General features: G+C 50.0%; 2 protein-coding genes across 16 annotated transcripts in view; one reads left to right on the forward strand and one right to left on the reverse strand.

The window, feature by feature from the left end:
• Positions 1 to 455: 455 nt before the first annotated feature.
• On the reverse strand, positions 456 to 6,682 carry Nthl1 (nth like DNA glycosylase 1). 3 transcript variants are annotated; one of them, XM_021644713.2, is made up of 6 exons: positions 6,500 to 6,682; positions 5,246 to 5,481; positions 4,408 to 4,578; positions 3,473 to 3,632; positions 767 to 872; positions 456 to 688 (listed from the first exon to the last, which is right to left on the reverse strand). In XM_021644713.2, the coding sequence occupies exons 1-6, from the start codon at positions 6,600 to 6,602 to the stop codon at positions 565 to 567; spliced, it is 900 nt and encodes a 299-aa protein (XP_021500388.1). In that variant the 5' UTR covers positions 6,603 to 6,682; the 3' UTR covers positions 456 to 564. The 3 variants fall into 3 exon arrangements, with proteins under 3 accessions (XP_021500388.1, XP_021500387.1, XP_060219992.1); XM_021644712.2 differs by having other exon boundaries at positions 5,246 to 5,484; positions 6,500 to 6,681; XM_060364009.1 differs by lacking the exon at positions 6,500 to 6,682 and adding an exon at positions 5,970 to 6,364 and having other exon boundaries at positions 5,246 to 5,484.
• Positions 6,683 to 6,698: 16 nt separating this feature from the next.
• Positions 6,699 to 15,976, forward strand: part of Tsc2 (TSC complex subunit 2) — a 34,971-nt gene continuing 25,693 nt past the window's right edge. For 8 of the 13 annotated variants that reach the window (XM_021644741.2, XM_021644744.2, XM_021644743.2 and 5 more), the window contains exons 1-9: positions 6,699 to 6,805; positions 7,284 to 7,450; positions 9,133 to 9,219; positions 10,544 to 10,654; positions 12,482 to 12,626; positions 13,439 to 13,556; positions 14,720 to 14,768; positions 15,084 to 15,209; positions 15,551 to 15,624. In XM_021644741.2, the coding sequence (XP_021500416.1) occupies positions 7,313 to 7,450; positions 9,133 to 9,219; positions 10,544 to 10,654; positions 12,482 to 12,626; positions 13,439 to 13,556; positions 14,720 to 14,768; positions 15,084 to 15,209; positions 15,551 to 15,624 (848 nt within the window). In that variant the 5' untranslated portion in view covers positions 6,699 to 6,805; positions 7,284 to 7,312. Of the gene's footprint in view, positions 6,806 to 7,283; positions 7,451 to 9,132; positions 9,220 to 10,543; positions 10,655 to 12,481; positions 12,627 to 13,438; positions 13,557 to 14,719; positions 14,769 to 15,083; positions 15,210 to 15,550; positions 15,625 to 15,976 lie in introns of those variants that run through there. The other 5 variants (XM_021644742.2, XM_021644745.2, XM_021644752.2 and 2 more) reach the window with 3 other exon arrangements.

A 15,976-nucleotide genomic window follows, 5' to 3' on the forward strand; every position in this document is an offset into this window, starting at 1 on the left:
AGCTCATTCCAGAAGACCCTTGGGTGAGGAATGACGCCATCCCTCTCCTACTATTACTTCTCCAAGACCTGTCCTGTGAAGCCTTGTGTCCAGCAGTCCAGAGTCTGGATCTCCAGAGTTCCTCTGCTAACATGAGGGTGGGTTCCTGGCACAGACTGAGCACAAGTTCAGAAGCCAGAGGTCCCAGAGAAGTGCTGGGGCTGCAGGACAGAGTGTGAGAGTTCACAGGGATACTTCCCCCATGGGCTTCCCAGCAGCTGGCTGCAGCTGGCTCTGTTTCCTCTCCTGGGTTTATGCTCCCCTCCCATCTCTCCCTCCCTCCCTCCCTTCCCAGGATACAGTGTGTCCCCACACAGTCTCCCAGGCAACCTTGCCCCTGACCTGCGTATGCAGTGCTGCATTCACATATACACTTCTCGGCCTGATCTTAAACCAACTGGGCTAGAAGTCAATTGTGAATAAATCCCCAGCTTTATTATACACCCTGCAAACAACCCCCAAACCTTACTACCCCTCCCCACAAAGGCACTTCAGAGACACTGGCCAGAGGAAGCCCTATGACCCTTAGAAGTCCCGGGCAGCAGGGCACAGGGCCTGGTTGAGGCAGGTCTGGCAGCGAGGATGGACAGGGAGACAAGTCTGTTGGCCGAAGCCTACCAGCAGTCCATTGATTTCACTCCACAGCGCCCTGTGAGGGTAAGGGGCAAGTCAGTGTGTAAGAGAGCAGGGCCGGTCTCTCCCCCAGGCTCACCCAGCCACTCTGTACCTGGGCAGCCACTCCTCCAAGGCTGTGCGTGTCTCCTCTGGGGACTTGGTCACCTTCTTGGTCCATCTCAGTCTGTTGGCTATTCTGTGCACATGAGTGTCTACTGCTGCTTGGAGACAGGGCAGGGTGAACTAGGGCACTCTGCCAGCTGGACTGTGTCCCTATCCTTATCCCCAGTTCTAAGCAAGTGTGGCTAGGAGACAACCTAAGATCTTTCCCACCTGGGCTTCTAAACAAGATGGGAACCATGGAGCCTGAGAGAAGGTACATCATCTGCGTGGCCGAGCCCCCAATCTGGGGTGCAGGCAGCCTATTTGATTTGTTTGCTTGCTTGTTTATTTGTTTGAGACAGGGTCTTTCTTCATGGCCCTGATTATCCTGGAATTCACTATGTAGACCAGGCTTGCCTCCTGAGTGCTGGCATTAAAGGCTTGCAGGTGGCTCTCTGAGCCTGAAGCCAGCCTTCAGGACAACCAGGGCTATATAGAAAGAACCTGCCTCAAAAGACAAAGCAAAGTGTGAGGCAAGTGTGATGATTCCTATCTATAACCCCAGAACTTGAAAGGTTGATGTAAGATTGTTCTGAGTTCAAGGCTAGCTTGGCCTATGTCTTTTAAAAAAAAAAATTCAATTCTCTATCCTGGGAAAAACAAACAAAACAAACCCCAAAGTGTGTACTCTTGGTCTGCAGCCTTCCCAAGAATGAGGCCTGGATCGGGGGTGGGGGAGGTGATGCTCTGCTTCCTCTGCCCTGTCTACCTGGGTCCTAAGGCCCCTCTCAGCTCATCCACTGGCTGTGAGCACTGGGCTGGGTGGCAGCAGCTTGGCCCAGTGGGCTAGCCTGAGGTCACTGTTGCAGAGCTGGCTGGCATCTGCTACTCCAGCTTTTGGGAACAGAGTGGATAACAGGGTCAGTCTGGCTACAGCTGTGCTCCACCTGGGTTTCAATTCCTGTTCCCATCAGCTGCCATTGCAAGGATTCAACCTCATACCTTCACTGGGGCCTCCTGCCAAGCCACCTGGTCAGCCGCAGTGTCTGCCTTGCCTTTCCCAAGGTTTGCAAACAGCTAGCTAGTCCCCATGCCAGCCTCTTGACTCACTAATTGCCTGGGAAAAGACTGGGAGTTCAGGCTGAGGGGTCACATCATGGCAGCCTTAGCCAGGACCACATGTAGGAGCCTCCTGTGCTGGGCAGTCGGGCTTCCTATGCATCTGTGCTGTTAAGGAGAGCAATTACTTCACTGGCTGTGAACTCAAGTTCAGAGAGACCAAGCGTGTGCCCTAAGGTCACCCAGCTGCAAGGGTCAGGACTCCTTAGTCCCAGCTTTTCAGTCGAGAGGACCTTTTTTCCCAGCAGGCAGCCCTGGGTCTCACCGCAGGTAGGCAGGCCTGCACAGAGAAGCGGGTGGTGTTGAGACATTGTCCCGTCCACTGGAAGCACTGGACGCCTGTGTTCCTGCGGGGGCCCTTCCCCCACGGAGCCTGCCAACCACGGCACTCCCTTCTCTCAGGACACAGGCAGCTGAGGACAGTGTCTAGATAAGCTCAAGTGTCAACTAAGAGGCTGCTGGCGGCTTTGGGAGCTAAGGAGTGGAGACTGAGCTGGGGAGGCCTCACCCACTTCCTACCTGGCCAGGCTCTGCCAAGGCTTGCTCTCCTCCAGTCTCAACAGGTGGTTACCAGCTCCCAGTCAAAGCCCTGGGCCCCTAGCTGCCCTCTAACCACTGTTGGTCACTGCAACAGGGTGTCACCAGCTTACAGATCTCTAAAGGAAACCCTCCACCAGGCACACGCAGAAGCCAGAAGTTGGAGGCCCAAAGAGAGCTAAATCTCATCCTTGCCCAGGGAGTAGGTCCTCAACCTAGCTATTACAGTGGTGCTTCAAATGCTAAAAGATGATACCCAGAAGAAGGATTCCAGAAATCACCCTCCTTCCCCAATCCCACAAGACCACCCTCCTCCTCCACTGCCACCTCAGCCTCTGCCTTCCTCAATTTGTTCCACCCATTCTAGAGCTTCCTGCTTTGTTACTCAGCTTTACTGCTTCTATTCCTTCTGGCCGGGACACACTTCTACCTCTTGGTCTGGCTAACTCACCAAAAGCCCTAAACTGAAACATGACCTCAGAAGGACTTCCTGGAGTTAGGCACAGTGGAGCATGACTAATCCCAGTATGTAAGAAGCTTAGGTGCACACCTTTGATACTAGCCCTCGGGAGGCAGAGGCAGGTGGATCTCTGTGACTTTGAGACCAGCCTCAGCTACAAAGTGAGTTCCAGGACAGCCAGGGCTACACAGAGAAACCTTGTCTCAAAACCAAAAAACAAACAACAAACAAATAATTTGGAGTACCCCCCACCAAAAAAAAAAAAAAAAAAAAATCAACAAACCCAAACCCAAAAGGCCTGGGTCAGGCTCCACAGGGCTGTCACAGTCCGCACCTGTTAGCTTCCTACCCACAGGTGAAACACTCCTCATGGCTCTGCAGCATGTGAAGATCACCTGGCTTCAAGGTCCCTCCCAGAGATCAGCAAGCAGGAGGAATTTAGCAAGTTCTTGTCATCAGGGACCAACAGTGCCAGCCTGCTCAACACTGAGAACACCCTTCTGATACTCTGGCTTGAGTCACAAAAATGCTTGGGGAACCCTAACAGAAGCAAGCAAGCCCGGAGTTGACTTCTCCCTCCTTGTGGCACAAACTACTCACCTATGCCTGATATGGTCCCCCAGGCCACAGCCATGGCCAAGTGTGCCATCTTGGGCCCAACACCTGGCAAGGCTACCAGCTCCGCCACTGAAGCAGGGATGTCCCCTTCGTAGCGCTGCTGCAGGATGGTGGTTGTCTGCTTGATGAATTTTACCTTGTTCTGAAAGATGATGTAGATCAGCCTTGGGGTGAGGCCTAGCCTAATCTGGAAGGTCCCCAGGTTCTCAGAGTTGCCCATCACCTGCCTATGGCTCATGCAGATGTAACCACATGTCCTACCTCTCCAGGAGGTGAGGAGCCAAAGGCAGCAAAGAAGCTGGAAGAAGGCCCTGGCAGTGTACCTCCAATGTGGCACCTCCCCCTCATGTGGGCCAGGACCATGTGTGTGGGAACCAGCTTGGGTCCCCTGTCTCAGCATTCCCTTCAGGGGCTGAGCTGTCCCTAGGACCTAGGCTCAGTAGCACCTGGACCTTCAGGAAGGAAGGCTGGAGCCTGGGCTCCCCCAAGCAACTGCCAGACCAGCTGGGTGGTTCCCATCCTGTGCCTGAGTGGAGAGGGCTATTTAAAACCAATCTGATAGACTGTGGTGGCCCACGCAGTGCCAAGGGGAAGCGGCTCCACCCACAGAGCCACTTTCAACAGATCCACCCACCACCCAGGGTTCTGTGGAGTAGGGGAGCGCCTCTTTGGAGTGACACACTCTAGGGAGCCTAGGAGGGGAAGGGAAGAGAGGGTAGGGCATGCAGCTGGGTGGGAGGGGAGAAGAATGAAGGGCTGTAAACAGGAAAATCTCAAGAGCTTTCAGGACAGGGCTCCAGCCCCATGGTATAGGCTCCTGGTAATCGGAAGCATGAAAGGCTTCTTAGCAGAGATGCCTGCCCCTCGTCCCCAGACCAGTGCCCCGTCTTGGCCCTGTTGCCAAGGGTAAGGCTTACCCTCCAGAAGCCCACAGGGTAGATAAGCCTGCCCAGCATGTCATCATCCATCTGCAGGATACTTTCCACAGTCAAACCCCGGGCCCGTAGGCGCTGCATGGCACCTGCTGTAACCTGGTCTTTGGTCTGGCTGGAGAGCATCAGCGACAAGAGTACCTGGTACCTCCGCACCTGCTTGTACAATGACAGGGGCCAGGATGGTGACCGGTCTTAGTCAAGTCACTTACCCAGCTTTACTTGTTATTGTGGACCTCTTACTCATCAGGAAGAGCAGGGTCTGTCTTGTCACAACTAACATGGACTAATGATCTGCTGATGTCTACCAATTATCTGCTTCTACAGAGTAGTGTGAGGCTCCAATGACTTGCTTGGAACCTAGAACAGAGTGGATATTAGACAATCACTGGCTACTACTGTTACAGTGCCTGCTTGGTCTATGACAACACTGCTCATTTTCTAGACCACCAGGCCCACAGACAAGAAGTCCTCAGGTCATCCAGTATCAGAAGGTGGTTAGAGCTTAGGTTAGTCTAAGGAACTCTCCTCCTCTCACATTACTGAAATGCTCCCAAACGCCATCACTATGCATGAGGCCTCAAGCCACAGAAGTCACAGGCACTCCCCTGACATGCACAGTGAGCTTGATGAATGACAGGCGATGCATGCTGTCCAGTGCTCTAAGGCAGCAGGAGCACATCCTCTTGTGGGCAGCCTGTTGGGGATGGTGTCAGCTGAGAGAGCTGGCAGGTCTTGCTCTGTGAGGAAAGCAAGAAAGCGAGCGTCTCTTGCTTCCATGGAAGAACAAGGAATCCCCTGAGCAGGTGGAGGCTTTGCCTACCTTTGGTGGGGCACTGGCATCGTAGCAGTGCTCAGCACCTAGCTGGTCCACAGGCGCGTCCTTCTTGCTTCTCATGATGCGAATGTTAGCCAGCTGCTGCTGCCAATTCTGGGGCTCCCAAACTGGTACTTTGAGGGCCTCATCGGCCTCACCTTTCTCACCATTAGAAGCCTCATAGGCCACATGCACCTTCTGTGTCTTCTGTGGATGTTTCACAGGCCTGCGGCTTTTCCTTCCTTCTGCAAAAAGTGCCATTCAGCCTTTGGAGGGTAGGGTAAGGGGGCTGCTTACCTGATAATTCACTCCCCCCTCATTTATTTGTGCAACTGTCCATTATCTACCATGCGGTGTGTAGAAGTGTTCTGCCCTTGTCACAACAGTACAAGGTGGTCTGACAAAGTGCCTGTTAGCACGCTAAGACACTAGGGATAGCCTATAGGAGAATGAAACCTTTCCCCTTGTCTTTTGAGCTGCACGTAAGAGAACCTCTTAAAACCCAAATTGGACTGCGCCACTCCTTTTTCAGAAATTAACACTCAGGATGAGCTCCAAACTCTCTTAAAGTCAAAGCATTTGCTGCCCTAACAGTATCAACACTAGTCTTGTCTTCTTTCCCTGGCACGTGGCTCTTGCCAAGCCTCAGTCTGGGTCTCAGTGGGTCTCCATGACTGAACGGATTCTGGGACCATTGATGCCTACGCACGCTCCTGCTCTAGCCACTTACCTTCAAGTTCCAGCTGGAGACGTGCAGGTGCTTTGATAATTGTTCCCTGCGTACCACTACTTGGCACATAGTAGGTCCATGATGGCTACAGGACAAATACAATGAGTGCCATGCCCTTTCCTGTTTTCTCTCTGGGCCTGTTTTCTTTCAGAACCACCGTCCGGCTTGGGGGGAAGACTTTTGGCTGGGTGTGTTCTTGGCATACAGCCTGGTCGTACAAGAGGGAGGCAGCTCTGAGGACAGGCTGCTGTGTCCCACTGTCAGCCTGAAACAAGTAAATGCCCCCAAGCTAGGCTGGTGGACTGAAACTTTTCGCTGGCGACAAGGGTGAATGTACGGGCACATCCAGAACCCCTACAGATCCCAGCTCCACGGAAAAAGCTTGAGTGGGGGCACGCGAGACTCTAAGCGTTTGTGGACGACTGCCTACTATGCGGCGCCTAGAGTTTAGGTCAGAACCTGCGGCTCCCGGGCTGGAGCCAGTTCCTCATCTCGCCCATCCATCCAAACTCCTCCGGGCGCAGCGCTACCTGCGGCAGCCTCTCGCGGGGCGAGCTCCTCCCCACACCCTTCTGACGCGATCCTGGACACGCGGCTCCGACTGCGAGTCACCATCCGTACCCCAGAGTTCATGCCTGGGGCAGTAAATTACGCATTCCCGTGGCCCCGCCGTCCCGCCACTTGCTCAACGCGCACGCGGAACTACAAGTCCCAGGGAGCTCAACGCAGCTCTCGCCCCCGGAAGTACAGGTTGGTCTTCCGGCAGCTGCCCTGGGCCGGGGGTGTGCGCCCTTTCCTGGCTGCAGGAGGTCCTGCGCGCGGAAGGCGCGCGCGGGGTGAGTAGCCCGTGAGGCTCCGAATGCTGGTGCAGGTCGGGGTGATAGTATGGTCGCGTTGCGATGGCCTGAAGGGGAGCTTGCCCCTCTGAATCCAGGCCCCGGCTACGCCCACCGCTGACAAGTTCCAGTGCTCCAAGCCCTGCTTTGCGGGTGTGAACGGGCCTCTGCTTCTGTTGTCCTCAGAGAAAGCTCCTCCTTCATACAGGAGAAAACTAATGGCAATCATCGTGGCTGTGTGCACCCCACGGCGGTAGTCTAGGGGTAGATTATAGGCTGGATTAGGCCTCTACCTCCAGGGTTGATTTGTGGCAGAGTCCCGCCTGCATGGGGTTGAGTTGCCCCAGGGGCAGTAGGGAGGACAGGTTATTGCCTTTTCTAGACCTAGGATCCTGGCAACCGCATCAAGCGCAGGAGAACAGAGAGCCCTTCCTCAGGTGTATCAAATAATGTTTATTGTTGTTTCTTTTCTGCACAGAGCAGATCTCTAGTACTGCCCTGCCCAGCATGGCCAAACCAGCAAGCAAAGATTCAGGCTTGAAGGAGAAGTTTAAGATACTGTTGGGATTGGGAACATCAAGGCCAAATCCCAGGTGTGCAGAAGGCAAACAGACGGAGTTTATCATCACAGCCGAAATCTTGAGAGTGAGTGAGCAGCCTCTGTCTTGGCTAGCCCAGCACGAAGTGCAAGGAAGGCTGGTTTTGTCACTGGTTCTGGGGGTGACGGCTTGCTGGTGACCAGCTGCACAGGGCTGCTGTCTCCAGTTCTGTGGAGACATACATACATGTCCTTCCTCAAGATCTTGGTGACCTGCTCTAGCACACTTGCTTTAGGTGATCCATGAAAATGTATTTTGTTTACTGTCATGATGGACATTCTGTTCTCTCTCAGCACTTGGGAAGCAGAGGTAGGTGGATCTCTGAGTTCAAGGCCAGCCTGGTCTACAAAGAGTCCAGTACAGCCAAGGCTACACAGAGAAACCCTGTCTCGAAAAAACAAACCAAACCAAAAAAAGAGCTATAATCTATGTTTGTCCACCTATTTGATTTTTATTTTATGTGTATGGGTGTCTTACTTGCGTGTATGTTTTGCCCATAAATAATTGTTGAACTTTTGTACTTGAAACTCTGATACAAACCAAATGCTCATCATTTGATTAAGGTTGTAACTATCTATGGTACATCTGTATTCTGCGGGGTATGATTTATCAGGAGAAAGCATCAAGTAGTGATGCATGCCCCAACTTGAAGGATCATAGAAAGCATGTAAAGTGAAGGAAGCTGGTCATAGACAGCCTCATGGCTCATGAATCTCGTGTATCCAGTGTATGAAATGTCCAGAACAAGCAAGTTGCAGCTGAAGGAACTGTATGTGGTTCCTTTTTAGTGTGATAAACATTCTTGAAATAGTGGAGGTGATTGTGAGCCTTGTGATAATCCTAAAGTTTGCAGTTTAAAATTAGTGCAGTAGCCAGGCTGGTGGTGGTTCATGCCCATAACCCCAGCATTTGGGAGTCTGCAGCAGGAAGATCACCTTGAGCTCAGAGTCTGGGCATGAGTTCCAGGCTAGCTGGGGTCACATAAAAGGATAAATAGATGAATAAATAATATGAATAAATAAATAAAATTGTTATAATGGTATATTTTATGTTATGTAAGTTTTATCCAACAAAACTTCAATTAGGGGCATAAAGTTGCCCTTGTAGTCCAAGAGCTGGAGCAGTAAGCTCTTCCATGAATTCTGATGTACAGCTAGTCAGGTTTGGTGGTGCATGCTTTTAATCCTGAAAGCAGAGGCAGTTAGATCTTTGTGGGTTTGAAGCCAGACTTATCTACACAGTGAGTTCCGGGCCACTTAGGGCTACATACTCATCAAAAACAAAACAAAAAGTTCTATAGTTGGATAAGGTGGCTTCTCCTTGTAGTCCAGTACTTGTGAGGTTGAGACAGGAGAATTATCATATATTTGAGCCTGGCCTTGGGCTATAATGTGAATTCAAGGACAGCCTGGGATTCATAGCAAAACCTCATCTCAGGGAAAACACATCAGCCTAGGGGGCTGGTGCATGCCTTTAATCCCAGCACTCAGGAGGCAAAGGCAGGTGGATCTCTGTGAGGCCAGTCTGGTCTACAGAGCAAGTTCCAGGACAGCTAAGGCTATGCAGAGAAACCCAGTCTGAAAACAGAACAAAACAAAAACCGAAAGAAAGGGGAAAAAAAACCACATTGGTTTATAGGTAAAATGTAGAACAACTTATAGGTGGTTTATGACTGGCAGTTAAGGAGACCTTTTAAGCATGCCCCTTTTCCTTTTTTCTTTTCTCTAGGAACTTAGCGGTGAATGTGGCCTCAACAATCGCATCCGAATGATAGGGCAGATCTGTGATGTGGCAAAAACTAAGAAACTTGAAGAGGTAGGTTTGCCTCAGTTATACTGCTGGAGTTTTGCATGCCAGTTCCAGGTTGTTTGGATCCTTCAATTTGCTGTTTGCTCTTTTGAGCTTTTTTCTTTTTCTTTTCTCTTTTCTTTTCTTTTGAGAATTGCTATGTAGTCCGAGCCAGCCTAGTATTTATTGTATAGTTCAGGCTGACCTTGAACTTGATATGGTTTTCTTTCCTCGGCTTCTTCAGTATAGGATGGGATTACAGGTGTATGTCAGACACCTGGCTTTGTAATGGTTCAATTTTTACCATTTTAGAGAAATTTAGCTTTCATCTCAGTGATGTGGAAGCTTCTAGAAATGCCTGTGTACAATCCTGAGAGACTTGTCTTGGCGGCAGCAAAAGGAATGGGCTTCCCCTGAATTTCAAAAGGGGTTATGGATATGCGTGTCTGCTTATCCTCTTTTTGGTGGTCACTGGGGGTGGAGATTGAGACAGGGACTCACTGTGTAGCCCTCACTCACCTACAACTCACTATGTAGACCAGGCTGGCCTCAAACTCAAAGAATCACCTGCCTCTGTCTCCAGAGTGCTGGGATAAAAGGCTTGGGCCACCACTATCTGGGTTCGGAGTGAATTCTTAACATTTAGTAGGGTTGACTCCTGCAGGAACACTTTGGAGTAAGGTTTCTGGGGCAGGTGCATGTGCAGGGCTCATCTGCTGCAGATTCTGAGCGACTCAATGCTCTGAACCTGAGGAGAGCTACTAGGGACTTCCCTGGCAGTCTTGGGGAAGCCAGAATTGCTTCCCTGTCCTGCCTGTTCTCCCTTTCCTCGACTGTGACCTGGGGCCCATTAAAGAAACTTGGCCAGATGTCAGTTGTGGTGGCACACACCTTTAATCCCAACACTCAGGAGGTAGAGATAGACAGAGCTCTGTGAGTTTGAGGCCAGCCTCATCTACAAAGTGAATTTCAGGACAGCCAAGGCTATCCTGATACAGAGAAACCCTGTCTCAGGAAAAGAAAAAAAAGTTACATTTAATCCCAGCACTTGGGAGGCAGAGGCAGGTGGATCTTTGACTTCGAGGCCAGCCTGAGCTATACAGAGAAACTCTTTCTCAGAAAACCAGGAGACAGAGAGAGGTGGGGGAGGGAGGGAGAGAAAGACAGAGAGAGAGACTTGGGTTTGAAATGGTCCGAACGTCTGTTGTCACCGTGAACATCAGAAAGTACTCAAAATAAAGGCTCTCGTAGAGCTAGTGTTAAGTCAGAAGACCCTATTCTGTTCTTTGATCGAGGAGCTCAGGATTTTGGCGATCACACCCTTATCACTGTCTGCTCTTTGTTATGGCAGCATGCAGTGGAAGCACTTTGGAAGGCTGTCGCAGACTTGCTGCAGCCAGAGCGGCCACCGGAGGCCCGACATGCAGTTCTTGCCTTGTTGAAGGCCATTGTGCAGGGACAGGTAAGGGCAGAGCTGGGTGACTATGGGATGAATGCAGACCATCACTGTTTGCACTCTTGTCTTTGGTGGTCTGTTAGGGGCAGGGTCTAGTGGATAACAGGCTCTGGAGCCTAACTGGGTGTGGGGACGTGCTGGTATTACAGCTCATGTCTGGTGATCTTGGCCAGTCACTGCAGCTCCCTGAGCCTCCATCTTATCTGAGAATAGAGAATGTCAGCTGTATCTTCTTCTGGGGATGGCACAAGTAGTTTGTACAGGTTGTCTAGAGTATGGCCATTGTTAGCTTGCTCTTACTGACGAGTTTTCCCGTTATGGTCACTCCCTCTGCTTTTCATTCTCTAGCCACTTAGATTTCAGCTGACCCATCAATCCCTATAGTCCCTCTGCTCATTCCTGGAAGGGTCTTCCTCTAGGCCACTCTCTTTCCTGATAGTCTGGCCTCTTAGAGAGATTTTTCCTTACTCTTACTGCACTCAGCACTCAGGCTATGGTGTCTTTCCTAAGGGTTATAGCACCTCCTCTGGGGCTAGATCTTTATTCTCACAATATGAGTACACGTTTGTCTGTCCCGACTCTAGAGTTAGGCCAGAAGCAGGAGCTTTATTGTCACTACTGTGTGCCTGTCCCCAGCCATGTTCAAAGCTTGATACAATAAGTATTGTGTAACCATGTGTTTTTTCTATGCCCAGTCTTGCTCTGAATGACACAGAGACCGTTTATATTTATTAGAAGCTTAGGGCATATAGATAGACAGATATTCAGCTATTCTATCCCAGTAATACTGGCCTGGCCTACATCTTACCACATGGCCCGTTACCTGCCATCTTAGTCTCATTCTGGCACCTGCTTTTTCATCTGTGTTCCACTGGTGACTCTTCTAGCTCCCCACCTGAGACTCTCACTGGGCCCAGAAGTCCCGCCTTTTCCTCTCTTGTCCAACTATTGGTTGTTCAGCTCTTTATTTGACCAATCAGAAGGTGATGGAGAACCATGTTTACAAAATACTAAGACTATCAAAATACTAAGACTCTAAGTGCTAGTTTTTCAAACTGTATTTTATTTGTGGGTTCCTTAGAACTTATACCTCCCTTCCAACCTCCCAACCCCAGGGGGAAAAAGATTGTAAGGGAAAGGGGACATAGCTCTCTTTACTTCTTGCTGGGTAGGGTCATAGGATACTTTTGGGGGCATCAGGAAATCCAGAAGTCCAGGTAGACAGCAAACACAGCAGCAGGACAAACCAGCAGCAAGCAGTTCTCCTCCAACTCCTCCAAGCAACCTCACTTTTTTCTTCTGAGGTATCATATGTATACCCCTGAAAGTCCTCAGTCCAGCTAGCAGACCACGCTTCACACAAGGCAGTTAACAGGTATGGACAAACTAAAATTCCCCACTTGGGATTATAACAAAAACATGTTTACATATCATAAACCAAAATGTCCACAACATAAGACAGTGGATGCTTCATAATAATGACAATACCATAGTCCAGCTGTAATCAGATCTCTGACTATAAGCAGATCTCTGCCAGAACAGAAATCAGCGTTTGAATAATACAAGGACAGTCTTCACACAATGCACAAAAAGATTATCCCTAAGGTGGTATAATTATCCCTAAGATGGCATGCCAGTCAGCTGTTGTCCAGTGCCTCTGTTCCCTCCCCCCATCTGAGCCCCATAATATTGCTGACCTGCCATTCATAAGGTGCTTCTAGAGGAAGAAGAGGTCATGACTGGAGTTGTGGGACCTGATATACTACTTGCCTTTTTGATAGCTGTATGGCAAATGCTGGAAAGGCTCTATTGACCTCATGATTTTGTCTTTAGGGTGAGCGTTTGGGGGTTCTCAGAGCCCTCTTCTTCAAAGTGATCAAGGATTACCCCTCCAATGAAGATCTCCATGAAAGGCTAGAAGTTTTTAAGGCCCTCACAGATAATGGAAGGCACATTACCTACTTGGAAGAAGAACTGGGTAGGTATCACACAGAGTATGAGGTTTCTCTGGCCTTGGGAATCAGAGATCCCTGGGGTGAGAGAGGCCTCCCTGTGAGTCTGGAAGGGTGCTGCAGTTCATGAGGTGGCCTGCAGGAAGCTCAGGACCATATTGCCGTTTGTATCAGAGCTTACAGATGCCGCAATAGGATTCACTGCAGAGCTGCTGCTTGAAGTCTTTGGCTAGCAGGGCCCAGAGGTGTTTTTGAAATGGGGGTGCTTTTGTTTTTGGAGAGGGTGCTGAGTGCCTTCGTCCTGTCCTCCTTGTCATCTGGATCTGTGTTGTCACTGCCACATTAGTGTTACTTGACATCCCACCTGGTTTCTGCCCTTCCTCCTGTCAAATGCAGGAAGAGGCTTCAGGAAGCTTTAAGGCTTCATTTCGCTTCGGTGGGGAAAGAAGGAAAGACTGGGGAGGAAGTCAGCTTGGGACTATGCCGTTCTGCCTCTGGGACAGGTGCTGTTACGCTTTGCCCTCAGATTTCCTAAGGCTGTGTGGCCTGCAGCCTTGCCTATGTCTTTCCCTGAGATTCTTGTGGGGTTGGGAATTTCCAAAGAACCTGCCTCCTGAGCAAGAATTATAATGTCTGTGTCCCCTGCAGTGGAGTCAAGCCTTGAATGGAATGCATGCTGCTCCTGTCAGCTCGGCTCCAACACCCACGCAGAGCAAGTATCTGTGCAGGGCTTGCTCAGACTCTTGCTGAGCCTCCTTGGGTCCAGTGTGCTACAGTAATAGGCTACAGGCTAATTTCCCTGGGGAGGAGGAGTATAGCCTCAGCTTTTCTCCTACAGCGGAGTTTGTCCTGCAATGGATGGATGTCGGCTTGTCCTCAGAATTCCTTCTGGTACTCGTGAACCTGGTCAAATTCAACAGCTGTTACCTTGATGAATACATTGCATCAATGGTTCAGTAAGTGAAAGCTAATTAAGCGTTGAGGTGCAGCTGAGAGGTGGAACTGTTGTTAGCATGCAATACCCTGGTTTCCACCCACAGCTCCAAAAGAAAAAAAGCAAAACAAAACTTTAGTGGTCCTTTGCCAGTATCTCCATTGGCTTGAGTCTTAAGCTTAGGTCTGCAGAGTGAATAAAGTCGGTGAAACCTTTTGTGCCTCCAAATAAATGAGGTTGGCAGTGGACATAACACATTTTTTTTTTTTTTCTGAGATAGGGTTTCTTTGTAAACTCTGTAGAGCCCTGGCTGTCCTGGAACTCACCTTGTAGGCCCAGCTAGCCTCCTACTCACAGAGATCTGCCTGCCTCAACTTCCTGAGTGCTGGGATTAAAAGTGTGCACCACCACCAGTTGGCATGACCACATATTTTTATTTTTATCTTTTACTGTGTTTTCATGTGTCCCATGGCACACGTGTGGAGGTCGGAGAACAACTTTGTGGAGTCTGTTTTCTCCTTCCTACCTTTATGTTTGTTCTGAGAGTACAACTCAGGTTTCTAGGTTTATGCAGTGAGTACTTCATTTTCTATGTTTTAGACAGGCTCTCACCATATCGTCCTGGCTGCCCTGGAACTCACTGCGTAGACCAGGCTGAGCTTTCAGCTCAGACAGGTCCACCCACCTCAGCCTCCTGAGGGCTGGGATGAAAATTATATGCCACCATACCCAGCTTTTTTCATCATTATTTTTACTTTATTTTAAATAACTTATTCATGTACGTAGGTATTTTGCTTTCATTTATGTCTGTGTACTGTATGTATGTGCACTGCCTGCAAAGACCAAAAGGCATCACAGATGCCATACTCTGGTCCTGGAGTTAAAGATGGTTGACAGCCACTATTTGGGTGCTGGGAATTGAACCTGGGTCCTCCAGAAGAGCAGACTATGCTCTTAACTACTGAGCCATCTCTCCAGCCCTATTTTTTTTGAAATTATCTTGTATATATCCATTAAAGCAAAGGTTTTGTTTTATTTACACCATGTACTCAACTCTGGGTATGTGGTTTGCATAGAACAGGCACCGTAAGGACAAACCATTCAAATAACCGTGCATTGAACAAGAAATGAAGAGTCTTCTGGGAAACACTATTTGAACTGACTTGAGTGTTTTTTTTTCTCTAGCATGATTTGTCTGTTATGCATCCAGACAGTGTCCTCTGTGGACATTGAGGTCAGTAACTCCCAGCTTTATTTGTGGGAGGCTAGGGCATTGGGTCAAGCCCTATTACCGTTCTCTGGCTGTGTGGATTCTGGAGGCTGCTCAGCTTTTCTGAGCTGTAGGAGTATGCTCTGTCAGGACAGTTGGGTGATCTGCATCATGGAATAATAGCTCAGGACGGGAAGTAGCAGGATGGTAGGTAACAGCGCCTCCCAAGTACACACTTACTCTTGCTCACTTGCACTGTGGTTCCTACAGAGGCTGTTTGGGCGGGAGAGAGGAGGGCAAGAGTTGGGAGCACCATGATGATGCTCAGTCCTCCTTCAGGTGTCCTTGCAAGTGCTGGATGCTGTGGTCTGCTACAACTGCCTGCCAGCTGAGAGCCTGCCTCTGTTCATTATCACCCTCTGCCGTACCATCAATGTCAAGGAGCTGTGTGAGCCTTGCTGGAAGGTGGGCATCTCCCAGGCTGTTTCTGGGAGCTCCTTCCTCAGGACAAGGTCTGCTGCGAGCACCTGATAGGACAGCGAATGCTGCCATAGCTGTGGAATCACCAGGCAGTGACCCATTGAGGGTATTCCTGGCCATTTCCTAGTAGGTGGTTGAGCTGAGGCCCAGGTTTTGGAAATGTTTTGAGGCCCCTGTAATCTTTTGTATTTGGAAGGAGGACACAGTGAGCTAGCAGCATGGCGGGGCTGCAGGGCAATGTCCATGTAAGGCAGGCTGAGGCTGGGCCTTCCCCTTGAGCCAGGGCTTACATCGCTAACCGTTAGGGTGTATGTGTTCTGTCTCAGCTGATGCGTAACCTTCTAGGCACCCACCTGGGTCACAGTGCCATCTACAACATGTGCCGAATCATGGAAGACAGGTGAGTGTGACCATGCTGGTGCGGTGCCTGCTGAGGATGGGTGGCTAGGATCCAGAGGAGGCTTTAGATGCTTGGCTGGTGTTGGTGAGGTTGGGGTTTTCCTGTTTTTCTTTTCGGGTAGCTGTTCCGCGTTTTGCATATGACATCCCACCTTTTGCTTCTACCAGTCCAGTCAGGATGTTCACATCCCAACCCTGATGGTCAGGGTGTGGCCCCTTCCCACCCTGCCTCAAATCTACACTTACGGCACTAACCTGATGTCCTCACCTTCACCTATAGCCAAGGCATCGCCAGTCCTGGTGCTTTTATCCCAAGGGGTGACTCAGGTTTGCCCACGTCTGGGAGACACCGA

This window comes from Meriones unguiculatus, chromosome 11 (assembly GCF_030254825.1).
Source record: "Meriones unguiculatus strain TT.TT164.6M chromosome 11, Bangor_MerUng_6.1, whole genome shotgun sequence".
Taxonomy (NCBI): domain Eukaryota; kingdom Metazoa; phylum Chordata; class Mammalia; order Rodentia; family Muridae; genus Meriones; species Meriones unguiculatus.